General features: G+C 40.1%; 1 protein-coding gene across 3 annotated transcripts in view; it reads left to right on the top strand.

The window, feature by feature from the left end:
• pamr1b (peptidase domain containing associated with muscle regeneration 1b) overlaps positions 1-15,054 on the top strand; it is a 295,871-nt gene that overhangs the window by 258,111 nt on the left and 22,706 nt on the right. For all 3 annotated transcript variants that reach the window (XM_052597023.1, XM_052597024.1, XM_052597025.1), the window contains exon 5: positions 5,740-5,957. In XM_052597023.1, the coding sequence (XP_052452983.1) occupies positions 5,740-5,957 (218 nt within the window). The remainder of the gene's footprint in view (positions 1-5,739; positions 5,958-15,054) is intronic.

The following is a 15,054-nucleotide window of genomic DNA, read 5'->3' as shown; positions in this document are numbered from 1 at the left end:
TTCTACAATTTAGTAGTGGTGACTGTCAGTTTATGTGCATATGATAGGAATTTTCTGAAAAATTAATAAAAGACTTAGTCAGCCAGACGATGAACACTATTAACAGCAATTATTATGTGACTGCATAGTAAGTAGTGAAGAAACAGTCGAGCAACATAGAAGGACAGCAGCTTGTGAGTGTTTTGTCTTGTTTTCTCATCAGACTAGTGTGTGATCATCATTGCTAGGAAAGTTTTAGGGTTTAAATTGTGTGTCTTACCCTGGTTAATACGTGCTGAAAGTGGCGCTTGGTTTTGCATTTGCCTATCGCGGGACTGCCTGGTTTCGATCTGCTAAATAGCGAGGCGTGGCCAAAGCCAGTGAAAGTACTTAATTAGCTGTTTGGAAAGCACTTGTCAGAAGAAACAGTCGAGCAACATAGAAGGACAGCAGCTTGTGAGTGTTTTGTCTTGTTTTCTCATCAGACTAGTGTGTGATCATCATTGCTAGGAAAGTTTTAGGGTTTAAATTGTGTGTCTTACCCTGGTTAATACGTGCTGAAAGTGGCGCTTGGTTTTGCATTTGCCTATCGCGGGACTGCCTGGTTTCGATCTGCTAAATAGCGAGGCGTGGCCAAAGCCAGTGAAAGTACTTAATTAGCTGTTTGGAAAGCACTTGTCAGAAGAAACAGTCGAGCAACATAGAAGGACAGCAGCTTGTGAGTGTTTTGTCTTGTTTTCTCATCAGACTAGTGTGTGATCATCATTGCTAGGAAAGTTTTAGGGTTTAAATTGTGTGTCTTACCCTGGTTAATACGTGCTGAAAGTGGCGCTTGGTTTTGCATTTGCCTATCGCGGGACTGCCTGGTTTCAATCTGCTAAATAGCGAGGCGTGGCCAAAGCCAGTGAAAGTACTTAATTAGCTGTTTGGAAAGCACTTGTCAGAAGAAACAGTCGAGCAACATAGAAGGACAGCAGCTTGTGAGTGTTTTGTCTTGTTTTCTCATCAGACTAGTGTGTGATCATCATTGCTAGGAAAGTTTTAGGGTTTAAATTGTGTGTCTTACCCTGGTTAATACGTGCTGAAAGTGGCGCTTGGTTTTGCATTTGCCTATCGCGGGACTGCCTGGTTTCGATCTGCTAAATAGCGAGGCGTGGCCAGCTGACTTCAATCACAGGTAATCAGGCTAATACAAAGCACTAGGTTTCACCGCGGCAGCGGTCGCGGCAACCCTCGTGTGATCCCTCCTTGTGTGAAGGCCGACGAGTGTAAAGACAATTGACTCTACCTGCGCGACTCCACCGAGCAAGGACACCGACGGGGCACTTGAGTATTGCTTTTCTCTTTATTTACTTTTTGTATAGCCTCTCAAATATCTTACACTTGTAGTCACTATGTGCTTTCAGATCTCTACTATCACTACTAACACTCGGAGAGCACGCTATGTACGTCGCAGGAAGGCCTGTCTGACAAACCTACGCCATGTCCCTCTGACATCTACTACTATGCTCTCTATTCCAGTTGGTCTCTGGAACTGCCAGTCTGCAGTTAACAAAGCAGACTTCGTTTCCTCTATTGCTACCCATTCCGGTCTCAACCTCATGGCACTGACAGAGACTTGGATCAAACCTGAAGACACTGCCACTCCTGCAGCACTCTCTACTAATTTCACTTGTTCCCACACTCCTCGTACCACTGGGAGGGGTGGAGGTACGGGTCTCCTTATATCCAAAGAATGGAAATTTGAACTTCAGCCATCTACAGGTACTGGTTCATTTGAATCACATGCCATTACTGTAACCCACCCTGTTAAAATTCACTTTGTGGTCATTTATCGTCCTCCAGGTCCACTGGGAAACTTCTTGGAGGAGTTGGATGTGCTGCTATCAAACTTTCCTGAAGATGGTACTCCTCTGGTACTGCTTGGTGACTTCAACATCCACTTAGATAAACCCCAGGCTGCTGACTTCAAAACTCTACTCACCTCATTTGATCTCAAGCTAGTGTCCACTACAGCGACTCACAAATCGGGCAACCAACTTGACCTCATCTACATGCGCTGTTGCTCTGTGGACACCACTTCAGTTACTCCACTGCACACATCTGATCACTTCCTCATTACTGCTAACCTAGCACTTACTCCTGAAGTGGCACACACTCCAACGCAGGTCACCTTTCGACGGAACCTACGCTCACTCTCTCCATCTCACCTATCTGCTGTGGTTTCATCCTCTCTTCCACCATTCTCTCAGTTTTCTGCTCTGGACATTAACAGTGCTACGGACACTCTTTGCTCCACTTTAACATCTTGCTTGGACAACTTTTGCCCACTGTTGTCTAGACCAGCACGCACTGCCCCATCTGCCCCCTGGCTGTCCGAGGTTCTCCGAGAGCATCGCTCTAAACTCAGGGCTGCAGAGAGGAAATGGCAGAAATCAAAAAACTCTATGGACCTCAGTGTGTATCAATCTCTCCTCTCTTCCTTCTCTGCAAATGTCTTCACAGCTAAAACATCCTACTACCACAACAAAATTAACAGCTGCTGTGATGCTCGGACACTCTTCAAGACTTTCTCTTCTCTTCTTAATCCGCCGCCTCCACCTCCTCCATCGACTCTTACAGCGGACGACTTTGCAGCTTTCTTCACAAATAAGACAAGATCCATCAGTGACCAATTCTCCACACCGCAGACTGAGGAAAACTTCACAATGACCGATGCACACTCTTTATCCTCCTTCTCCCCACTCTCAGAGATGGACGTCTCCAAAATTCTCATGTCCAATCATCCTACTACTTGTCCACTTGATCCTATCCCCACTCACCTCCTTCAAGCGATCTCTTCTTCAGTCATACCTTCACTTACTCACATTATCAACTCTTCTCTTCAATCTGGAACATTTCCCTTAGCATTCAAGCAGGCTCGGGTAAGCCCACTGCTCAAGAAACCATCTCTAAATCCAGCGCTTCTTGAAAACTACAGACCGGTATCCCTGCTTCCATTCATTGCAAAGACACTTGAGCGGGCTGTGTTCAACCAGCTTTCTATGTTCCTTGGACAGAACAACCTCCTGGACAGCAACCAATCTGGCTTCAAAAGTGGCCACTCAACTGAGACTGCTCTGCTCTCGGTTACTGAAGCCCTGCGACTAGCAAGAGCAGCTTCAAAATCCTCGGTACTCCTCTTACTGGACCTGTCTGCTGCTTTTGACACTGTTAATCACAAGATTCTCCTGTCCACCCTCAGAAAGATGGGAATCTCTGGAACTGCTCTCCTGTGGGTTAAGTCCTACCTCTCTGACAGATCATTCAGTGTGTCTTGGAGGGGTGATGTTTCAAAGTCACACCACCTTGCTACTGGGGTTCCTCAAGGCTCAGTACTTGGACCACTTCTCTTCTCCATCTACATGACATCTTTAGGATCTGTCATTCAGAAGCATGGCTTTTCTTATCACTGCTATGCTGATGACACCCAACTCTACTTCTCATTCCAGCCTGATGACCCGACGGTAGCTGCTCGCATTTCAGCCTGTCTGAGTGACATTTCTAGCTGGATGAATGACCATCACCTTCAGCTTAACCTTACAAAGACTGAACTACTGGTGATTCCAGCTAACCAATTGATTCATCACAACTTCTCTATACAGCTAGGCTCGTCAACCATAACTCCTTCGAGGACAGCCAGAAACCTAGGAGTTGTGATGGATCATCAATTAAGCTTCACTGACCACATTGCTACAACGACCCGGTCCTGCAGGTTTGCCTTATACAACATTAGGAAGATTAGACCCTTCCTGTCAGAGCAAGCAACCCAACTTCTTGTCCAAGCTCTTGTTCTCTCTAGACTGGACTATTGTAATGCTCTCTTGGCGGGCCTTCCTGCATGTACTGTCAAGCCCCTGCAAATGATCCAGAATGCAGCAGCGAGGGTTGTCTTCAATGAGCCAAAAAAAGCTCATGTTACTCCTCTCCTCATCAGGTTACACTGGCTACCAGTAGCTGCTCGCATCAAATTCAAGGTACTGATGCTTGCCTACAAGACGACCACTGGCACGGCACCAACTTACCTAAACTCACTGGTTAAATCCTATGTGCCCTCAAGAAGTTTGCGTTCTGCAAGTGAACAACGCCTTGTGGTGCCATCCCAAAGAAATTCAAAATCACTCTCAAGGACCTTTTCCTGGACTGTGCCCAGCTGGTGGAATGACCTCCCAATCTCAATTCGTACAGCTGAGTCTTTACTCATTTTCAAGAAACATCTAAAAACTCATCTTTTTCGCCTGCACTTAACCTACTAACACCAGTACTTTTCCTTTTCTTGTCTCTTTTTTCATTTAATAAAAAAAAAAAAAAAAAAAAAAATTATATATACCTGGCTATGCATTCTATACTAGACTAACTGAGACTTGTCATGGCACTTGTATTCTGTTGTTGTTCTCTTGTTGACCTGACTGCTTCTATTGTTCTCATTTGTAAGTCGCTTTGGATAAAAGCGTCTGCTAAATGATTAAATGTAAAAATGTAAATGTAAGTAGCAATATTTGTTAGTTCTGTTGTTGACTCAGGGTTAGCATCATCTGGGGTCCTCTGAGGGTCAGCATCATCTCTTCTCAGGTGTTCTGGATCCAGACTGGAGCTTGTGTAAATCCTAGTTACCACGGGATGAAGATCCAGCAGAAACAGAGAAACACATAGAGACATCATTAGCATAGTTGCTGATCCAACAAAGTAAAATTAATTAGTTTAACCCAAGCTAAAGAAAGTGAAAAGTGAAAGTGACATGACATTCAGCCAAGTATGATGACCCATACTCAGAATTTGTGCTCTGCATTTAACCCATCCGAAATGCACACACACAGAGCAGTGAACACACACACACACACTGTGAGCACACACCCGGAGCAGTGTTCATCATTTATGCTGCGGCGCCCGGGGAGCAGTTGGGGGTTCGATGCCTTGCTCAAGGGCACCTAAGTCGTGGTATTGAAGGTGGAGAGAGAGCTGTTCGTGCACTCCCCCCGCAGAACCTGATTTTACCAAGTGAGACATGTTCCTGGGACAACATCGTTGTTGACCCTGGAACAACATTGTGATTAACCAATCAGATTTGAAGAACCAGTTTATAGATTTTGTGAAGTTTATGCTTAAAATCAGTGTTTGGTGCTTGTACATCAGTGTCATTCATCTATCATTTCCTCTGATTTTAGGGATTACTCATGGTTAAGGTTAGGTTTAGGTGTAGGGATATGGTCAAGAATATATTTTTGGAGTAAAATGTTGCTCCAGGGTCAACAAAATATGTTGACCTAGGAACACATCGAACTTGGCAAAATCAGGACGTGCCACTCCCCCCACCCACAATTCCGTTCGGCCCGAGACTAGAACCCACAACCCTTCGATTGGGAGCCCGACTCTCTGACCATTAGGCCACAACTTCCCCCAAAAGAGTAAGAATGCGGATTTGATCAGATACAACTGCAGTCACAAATTATGAGATGCATTATTTGAATACTTGGCAAAATATATTTTAATCTAGATTTAAACAGAGGGACTGTGTCTGAACCCTGAACATTATCAGGAAGGCCATTCCAGAGTTTGGGAGCCAAACTCCTGCCCATATTCGAGCGTCGTCCGAAATGATTTAGCCTGTTCAAAGTCTAATGTGACCGCCCCTTAAGACTGTATATCATCACACAAGCACTGGATATCCTGACACCTGAATCATACCCTAAACACATAAACTTGTCATTTTGTTTATTTCAGGTTCATGATGCTCAGTTTGGAGTTTGACCACAGCTGTCAGTATGACTACGTTGAAGTGAGGGATGGAGAGAGCTTGAACTCACGTGTGATTGGACGTTATTGTGGAAATGACCGACCACCTCCAATCAAAAGCACTGGCAATTCCTTGCACATTCTTTTCATCTCAGATGGTTACAAGAAGTTTGATGGGTTTTTTGCCATCTTTCAGGAGAGCTCAGGTAAGACAGTATTATTAGTTTGCCCTTTATGAATAAATCAAGATAAATTAAGCTTGCAAAATGTAAACTTGCAACAAGTCGGGAAACGTACAGCTCACATATTATCCTCTCATGCAGTTAAAAAAAGCAGCATCATGACTGAACCATTTCTACTTCTGCTCCAGAAGATGAGAACACGTTTTTATAATTTTTTTTGAGTCATGAAAAAGTTTGCTTTTTAGATATATTTCCCTCTTTCTTTACTACGAGACGTTTGCTTAGTCTACATGCGCTTAAATCTGCATTAACAATGCATTTATGTTATTACGATTACATGCCGTGCAGAATGGGAGTAAGAAGCAAAAAAACTACCTCTTACAACCAGTTTATGCTTACGCCATTTATGACCTTACTCCGTTAAAAGAAAATGGGTTACCACATTACACTTTACCAAGTGCGTTTTCAGCTTAAGCATAATTGGCTTAAGAACGTGCATGTAAACTCGTGAAAATATATATATATATATATATATATATATATATATATATATATACACACACACATATACATTTTGAAATAAGGTTCATTAAAAGTCAATAAATCCTTGATTAATATGAATATTTTAATTAAAAGTGTGTCTCCGCGTACTATTCAATAAAATTCTAGTGCATTTAATCTATGAAATGGCAGCAGAGTGAGCGAGTTTTTGGATTTTGGATATGGTAAGATTAAACTAATTTTAGTGAATAAAGTACCACATTTCAGCTTTGCTAGGGTGGGTACACAGAATTTAAGGTAACAGTGTAAAAATCACGAGTGGAGTGTAACTGGTGTGTTTTATATTGTAGAATAAAACATGAAAGTATCTTGACCTTGTGTGAACCACTAACCTTATTTTCGGGATTAACCAAAATTTGACTCTGGGACGACGGAACCGGAAGTGTTACAATGCTAACTCGCTTTAGAGTTTTTGCCTTCAGAGTGACATCTTAGTTCCACCACTCTATTATTTTACTATTATTACTACACCACTCATTTATCAGAGCAGGAGGCTTGAAAGAATCGTGCTGTTGACTGTTTTACATAAGCTAAACTGGGTTGTGTCTGTATGTAACAATGCTACTCAAAGATGTGGTCTTCCTACTGTTCCAACGGTGAGCGCGGTTTCACCAAGTACAAAATGTTCCTAGATCAACATCCTTGTTGATCCTGGAACAACATTCCAGTCAACCAAGTCAATCAATCATCTCTTCTCAGGTGTTCTGGATCCAGACTGGAGCTTGTGTAAACCTAGGTACAAAACATAGAAACAAATAGAGACATCATTAGCATAGCTGCTGTTTAGGGCTGGGACAGCGCGTCAAGATCATCGATGACATCGACGCAAAATATGCGCATCGTTTTGTCGACCTGTTTTTATTTCTCTAAAAAACGTTTGCAAAACGTTTACCTTATGTGCGCTGAATATACGTGATGACGTTATATAACCAATCCAGGGGTTTTTCTGCATTGATCTTTTTTTTTTGGCGGCTGTCAAAGCCTTATTTAATCGGTGAGTGATGTAGAATAGAATGACTGCTGCGCCTGACAGGATGCGTACGAGAGAGAGACCCGACTGCGCGCGCACTCACAGTCTTCAAACAACACGAGCGCTGTCTTGCTCTCTCTCTCTCTCTCCCTCCAGCATATTAACCAAAATCATTAGACACGATAGGAAAAGGGCGGAACGCCAAAGTTTCACGTGGAGCATTCGGAGATTTTTTTTTTTCTCCATGACAGGCTGCTGGCTCCCACTGTTAATTTTTTTTTTTTAAAAGCACTCTCTGTATAAGCTTAAAGCCCTCAAAAAAATATTATTGACTGATGTTTCATAGACGTCCATTTGTTATGCTGGTTTTCAAATTTCTTGCCATTTCTATCCATGTCATTTCACAGTATTTTCACCTACTAAATTACTACACCACTTGTGCAGTCATTATTCTATAATGGTACATCAAGAAAATGAAATAGCAACATCAAGAAATAACATACGTAACAGAAGTAACAGCTGGACTGGTGCCACTAACACTAAGCTAACTGAAACTGGGCTGATGAGATGAGAGGCGTTCGGATTCATGTGCAAAGTCTAAGGGTATTTTTGGGGCCTGAAGAAGTTTTGTCATGCCCTGACATTTGTGCCTTTTCAGTTTCTTATAAACATCTAAATGGCTAAAGTCTAATCTCACTGTAATCAGCACAAACTGGGCTATAATAATATGTAAGCAGAGAGAAAAAATGTTATGTATGGTTAGTGAAAAACTAAAAATGTTAAATAACTTGAATAAGGCCATAAAACACATACAGAACATTGGTTCCCGGGACTTTTGAGAACTGGAGCTTGTAGCCTAGAATTTTTATTTCGAAATGATGTGAAAATCATCTTGTTTACTCACTCACAGAAAACATTATATTGATTTAAATTTTCGAAGACACTTTTTTTGTCGAAAGGGTCTATGTGAGAGGGTGTGAACTATCAGCATTTTGTTGTGATTTACACCAGAGAAGACAAAGCCCTGCATAATGAGCTGCATAATGAGCTGCATAATGAGCTGCATAATGAGCCTCTCATTCAACTGTGTCACTGAGGGGGAAGAGTTACAAGAAAGAATGGGAGGACAAAATAAATGTATATATGTTTATGTTTGTAGTTTATTTAGAATATATTTAATTATCACACAAAATAATTTAATATTCACTTGCAAGTGCAGTTAAACAGTTTATTGGGAACAATCAAAGCTTTCAAAACTTTTTAGCATCATTACTCCAGTCACACACTGATGTTCTAAGAAGCACATTTATTGTTGTTAGTATTATTACTAATATTTTAATTATTATTATCATTATTATTATTATTAATGTTGAAAAGAGCTGAGAATATTTTTTCAGGTTTTTATTTTGATAAATTGAAAGAACAACATTGTGTGTTACATTAGTTACATTTAGATTTATTTGTTACATTTACATTAAGCTTTTGTTATTGAAACTTTATAATGTTTCACTTGATTATACATTTAGTCAGGAATAAAACTTCTAACTGGTTAAATGTTTACACATTATGTAAAACCTATAGATATACAACTATATATTATTCTAAGTATATAAATACATAAAAAGAGACTTACTCATGTTTATGATCTCTGCTGAATAAAGCACTTCATTACTTTTTCTGAGGAAATCTTCTTGGGGTGAATTATGTCTTATTCCTCTCCGCACAAAGCAAACAGTAAAATAAAATGAAAAAACTTGAAGAACAGTCTTGCTGCTTTGTTTTCTGTGTAGGAGTTTACAAGCCGTGAGCTTCAAGTGAAACTTTCTAATCTCAATAGCGCGTTCAGCATGTGGGCATGGTCGCATTAGATATAATGAAGGGAGACATGAAAGACGGACGTTTTCATATAGATTAATTTATCACAGAATATTTGTTTTCAGTAGCATTTGTCTAGTTTAACAGTAGACATGTCAAGCTTTCTATAGATATATCTCTCATTTCTCTTCGTTGAGTATTCATTGAGTAACAGTTCATTTTAATGACGCCACCCTTATTGATTGGCACCTGTAGCCTTTCTAATTTTGTCCTTGCGCCTTTACCATTCCATAAGATCTTTTTCCAAATTTGGTCGAATCTTTTAAAGTAGTTTTAAAAGTAGTTTTCTAGTAGTAGTAATATTCTAATAGGCAGGCATTGCAGCAAATAATTCAACCTCGGGATACAATTCATCTTCAGGACGTTGACCTTTCCCCATAATGATAAAAATAGTGATGACCATCTATCTGTATCCAATGAAATTTTATTAAAGAGTGGATTCAAATTCTTTTCGATTATTTTATCAATTTGGTGAGGAAAGAGAATACCCAGATATTTTATGCCTTCACTAGGCCACTGAAACAGCCCCGCCTGGAATAAAGTTCTTGGACAGTATAACGTCAATGGAAGGGCCTCTGACTGGGACCAGTTGACTTTATACCCTGATATCTTTGAGAATGAATTAATAACGTCCAATAATGCTGGGACTGATCTGGCTGGATCTGAAACAAGCCACAAAATGTCGTCCACGTAAAGCAGAAGCTTATTCATTTTGACTCCCTGAATATTCTGATTCTTGAAAAGCCCTGGCGATAATGCAGAGCCCTGCCGGGTGCCTCTATGAAGTGTGAAATAAGAGGAAATCAGACCATTTGTTCTCACTGCGGCCTGTGGGTCTTTGTAAAGAATATCTATCCATCTGAGAAAAGTTTGACCAAAACCAAATGATTTAAGCGTATGAAACATGTACCTCCATTCTAGCCTATCAAACGCTTTCTCAGCGTTGAGTGAGATAGCTGCTGTTGGATCGTTGGAGTCCCACACTGACCACATAATATTTATAAGGCGTCTCACATTATCAGAAGAATTTCTCCGTCTAATAAAGCCCACCTGATCAGGGTGGATAAGTGACCCAAGTGTTTTATCCAATCTATTTGCAAGTATTTTAGATAAAAGTCTACAATCCATAGATATTAACCTTATTGGACGATAGCTTTTACAGTCAGTCGGGTCCTATTCTTTTTTAAGTATAAGAGAGATAATTGCTTGGTTTAAGGAGGAGGGTAATTTGCCAGATTTAAATGCTTCTGTAAGCATATTTTCAAATAATGGTAATAGGTCTTCTGCATAGCATTTAAAAAATTCAGCTGTAAACCCGTCTTGGCCTGGGGATTTAGCTGATGGTAGGGTCTTAATTGCATCCAGTATCTCCTGTGAACTAATAGGTAAATCTAAGTCCTCCTGTTGTGATACACTCAACTTAGGAAGGTTTAATTCATTAAGAAATGACATTATCTCTTTATCTGTGGCATTGTTTTCAGATGTGTAAAGATTTATATAAAATTTCTCAAATACATAATTTATTTCCCTAGATTTGGTTACCAGGCTTCCATCCTGAGCCATCACTGCTGCTACCGAAGATTTGCAATTTTTCTGTTTAATGTACCTAGCCAAAAATTTCCCTGCTTTATCCCCAGATTCAAAAATAGTCTGCCTGGCCCTGAACAGAAGATATTACGTTTTTTTGGATATTATACTATTATATTCATATTTAAGGTGAATCAATTCTTTTAAAATAGGTTCAGATATATTCCTTTTAAATTTAGCTTCAGTGTTTTTAATTCTCCTTTCTAGATCTGTAAGTTTAGCAGCATTGACCTTCTTCTTATAAGAAGAATATTGAATAATAAATCCCCTTATAAAGGCCTTCATGGCCTCCCAAGCCACTATGGCAGAGGGGGCTGTGGGTACATTGGTCTCCAAATATAACCTAATCTGGGCTCGAAGATCTTCCTTAAATCCTACATCTTGTAATAAAGAAGAATTAAAATGCCACATCTGTGATCTTTCTGTTTCCTGATATGGGGTCATTTGTAGTCTGACCATAGCATGGTCTGTCAGCAGAATGCTATCAATTAAACAGGATAGTGTTGCAGGTAGCAAGGAGCTAGAAATTAGAAAAAAATCTATTCTTGAATAAACTTTGTGGGCTCCTGAATAATAAGTATAGTCTCTGTCCGTTGGGTGGTTCAACCTCCACACATCTATAATAGATGAACACATTTTCTTAACCAGTAAGGCAGAATCAGGCATTCTACTTGATGTTGATTTACTTCTATCAAGGATTTGATCTAAGACAAAATTGAAGTCTCCTCCCATAATTATGGGGTACTGTCCTATATCATGCAGCTTACTTTCTAAGTCTATGAAAAATTTAGGGTGATCAACATTGTGTGCATATACATTGGCGAGTAGCAGAGCATGTCCTTGTATCTCTGCTAATAGTATAATTATTCTGCCTTCCTCATCTTTAACCTCCCTCCTGAGCCTAAACTGTAGGCTTTTGTTAATTAATATAGCTACTCCTCGACTTTTAGATGACCCAGCGCTAAAGGAGACATGTCCTACCCAGTCCCTGCATAATTTAACTGATTCTTGTGGACAACAATGTGTTCCCTGCAAGAATACTACATCTTGTTTTTTAGTTTTCAGATGTCTCAATAATTTCATCCTTTTAATTGGACACCCTAGGCCATTCACATTCCAAGTTGAATAATATAATGTCCTCCCACTACTTGTCATAAGCAATCTTAATATATTTTAGAATAGGATAGGTGGCCATTCTATTATAACATAAGATCCATGGTTCAACATAAATTATACACATTAGCAAGAAAGAAAAAAAATCCCATAATATCAACCAGTAACGATATCACTAACCAGCAGACTGCAAACCAGTCTGACACAAAGAACAATAGAACAAGGAACATTGTTGAAATAAAACAAAAAGGTGAATCTCTTAGGTCCATGACTTAAGGAACAGGGGCAGCCCGGAGACCCACCGTCCTGAGTATCATATACAAAATTGTGTTCAGGTATTAGATTAAGGAGGACATAAGGATTTCTATATAAAAATAAAAAAGATGTTGGCCTTACATGCCCCGGCTATAAAAAATAAAAAAAAGGCAACAACACAAAAATCAACCTCTAAATGATTTATGAAAAGCATAGCCGGTAATTTGACCTGATCTGTCCATGTCCAAAAAACAAAACAGTTGCCAGTTCGCATATCACACCCACTACCTCACATACCGTTACTTTCCCGAGCATACGGACATGGCAAGATCTTGTAGTTTCCAAGGCACATCCATAACGTGCCTGGATCGCATATGACGTACTAACAGAGTGTCAGGCCTGTACCTCAGCGTCTCTGGATGTATTCCATTGCTTTATCTGGGTCGTCAAACACCCGTGGACTCTGTCCATTGATGAAAATCTTCAGAAGTGCAGGGTAGAGCATGCCAAACTTGATCTTGCGCTCATGGAGGGCTTTCTTGCAGCGGGAGAATGCTTCTCGCTTCCTTTGCGTCTCCCTCGAATAATCCGGGAAAATCATAACTTGTTTGCCGTTCCATGTCAAGCGTTTCTTTTCCCGTGCTGCTTCCAGGATGGCTTGGCAGTCTTTGTATTGTAGCAAACGCGCCACAATCGTTCGACCATAGTTCTTATCTCCCGCTTCCAACCGTTTCCCAATCCTATGAGTGCGGCCCATCTCGATTCCTCCCGGAGTTGGATCAATGCCAAGGGTCGCTGAGATAAACTCATTCAGGAACATGGTAACATTGCTCTTTTCAGCCCCCTCCGGTATCCCCACGAATCTGAGTTTATTGCGTCGAGATCTGTCTTCAGCTGTGGCTAACCTATCTGTCAATATTTGTATGTCCTCTTTAGTAGCGCCCATCGGTCTAGCATTTATATTAGCTTGCTCGTCCTCTAGCTGACTCACTCGATCTTCCACTTCTGTTATACGCCGTTTCCTCTAATATCTTGCTCAGCATCCCGTGAATCTGAGCCATGTCAGGCTGGTCAGGCTCCGTGTCAGTGCTAGCTGAGGCCTCTTTGCTAGCTGTCATATATATGGGGGGGGGGGTTCACGGATTGTTAAATACGTGCATAGGGGGGGCCCCAAGGAAAAAGGTTGGGAACCACTGATGCAGTGACAAGTGTATTTAGCTCTTCCTGTTCTATAGTTGCTTTTATCCAAAGTGACTTACAGTGCATTCAGGCTATCAATTTTGACCTATCATGTGTTCCCGAGGAATCGAACCCCCAATGCTTGACAACGCAGTGCTCTACCACTTGAGCTACAGAAATACTATTATTAGACATATGTATTAGAGACTGTAGAATCTACATTTGTTATTGTATTACTGATGTTATCTATTTTATCAGTGAAGAAATGCATAAAGTCATTCATATTAAACATTGATGGAATATTTTAATCAGTTGGCCTCTGGTTATTTGTTAATCTAGTCACTGTGCTAAATTAAAACCTTGGATTGTTTTGGTTATTTTAAATGAGTTTGTGTATATGTATATGACATAAGGGCCTGTCTATAGCTGGACATACTGTTTTTCCATGCAATTCTAAAAACTTCCAAGTTAGTTTTTCTCCATTTGCGCTCAAGGCTATGAGTTTCTTTCTTAAAAAAGTGGGTATTACTGTTATACCATGGCACAGTACATTTTTCTCTAACCTTTTTTAATTGGATGGGGGCAACAGCTTCTAATGTATTAGAGAAAATAGTGCCCATGTTGCCAGTCATTTCGTCTAGTTCATGTGTACTTTTGGGTACACATAGCAGTTGAGATAAATCAGGCAGGTTATTTGTGAATCTATCTTTGGTGGCTGGAACAATAGTTCTGCCCAGACGGTAACTATATAAGCCATATAGTTAATATCAGTGATACGCAGCATGCACGATACAAGGAAATGGTCAGTAACATCATCACTATGAGGTATGATATCTACAGTAGGTAGACAACCAGAATGAGTAATACCGACGCCGCAGGACCGCTGGGTTAACTGCAAGTCAGTCGCGTGTTAAAATCATTTGTGAAACTACCACCAGGTGGCGCAAAGGGACTGATTGCGAACCTAATGTAATTGTAAAATGTTGTAAACGGAGATGAAAGGATGCAGTAAAACAACAATAACATTATAATATAACATTATAACATCCTTAAATGGCATTAAAAAATAGGATAGTCATATCCTACAGTCTACTACAAAAATTTAAAGTAAGACCTTTACACAAAGGCTCTTTTGCATGCTATTGTTATATATATACACAAAATTCATGGTTCAGTTCGGTTCGATACACTGGTGTCACGGTTTGGTACAGTTCATTACGTTTTAGATACAGAAAAAAGAAATATTTGGCAGATAACTCCTTGATTTTTTAAAAATGTTTTATTTATTAAAACTAACAAAGTATGATTTTTTTTTTTACATTGAACAATGATGGAGCTATTCTTTTTCTGGTCTGTTAAACACATTAGCCATTTTGCAACGAGCGTTCAGTGCGTACTGAGTGAGTGAGCGCCTGACTGAGTAGCTTAACAAAACATATTGCTGTTTTTTTTTACTTCAGGGGTGTCAGGGGCGTTGCCTGTTGTCAACGAACGAAATTCATATGCGTATAGTTACATCCCTAATATATAAATACAGTACAGACCAAAAGTTTGGACACACCTTCTCATTCAAAGAGTTTT

This window comes from Carassius gibelio, chromosome B25 (assembly GCF_023724105.1).
Source record: "Carassius gibelio isolate Cgi1373 ecotype wild population from Czech Republic chromosome B25, carGib1.2-hapl.c, whole genome shotgun sequence".
Lineage (NCBI taxonomy): Eukaryota > Metazoa > Chordata > Actinopteri > Cypriniformes > Cyprinidae > Carassius > Carassius gibelio.
This window is presented reverse-complemented; position numbering and strand designations above follow the sequence as displayed.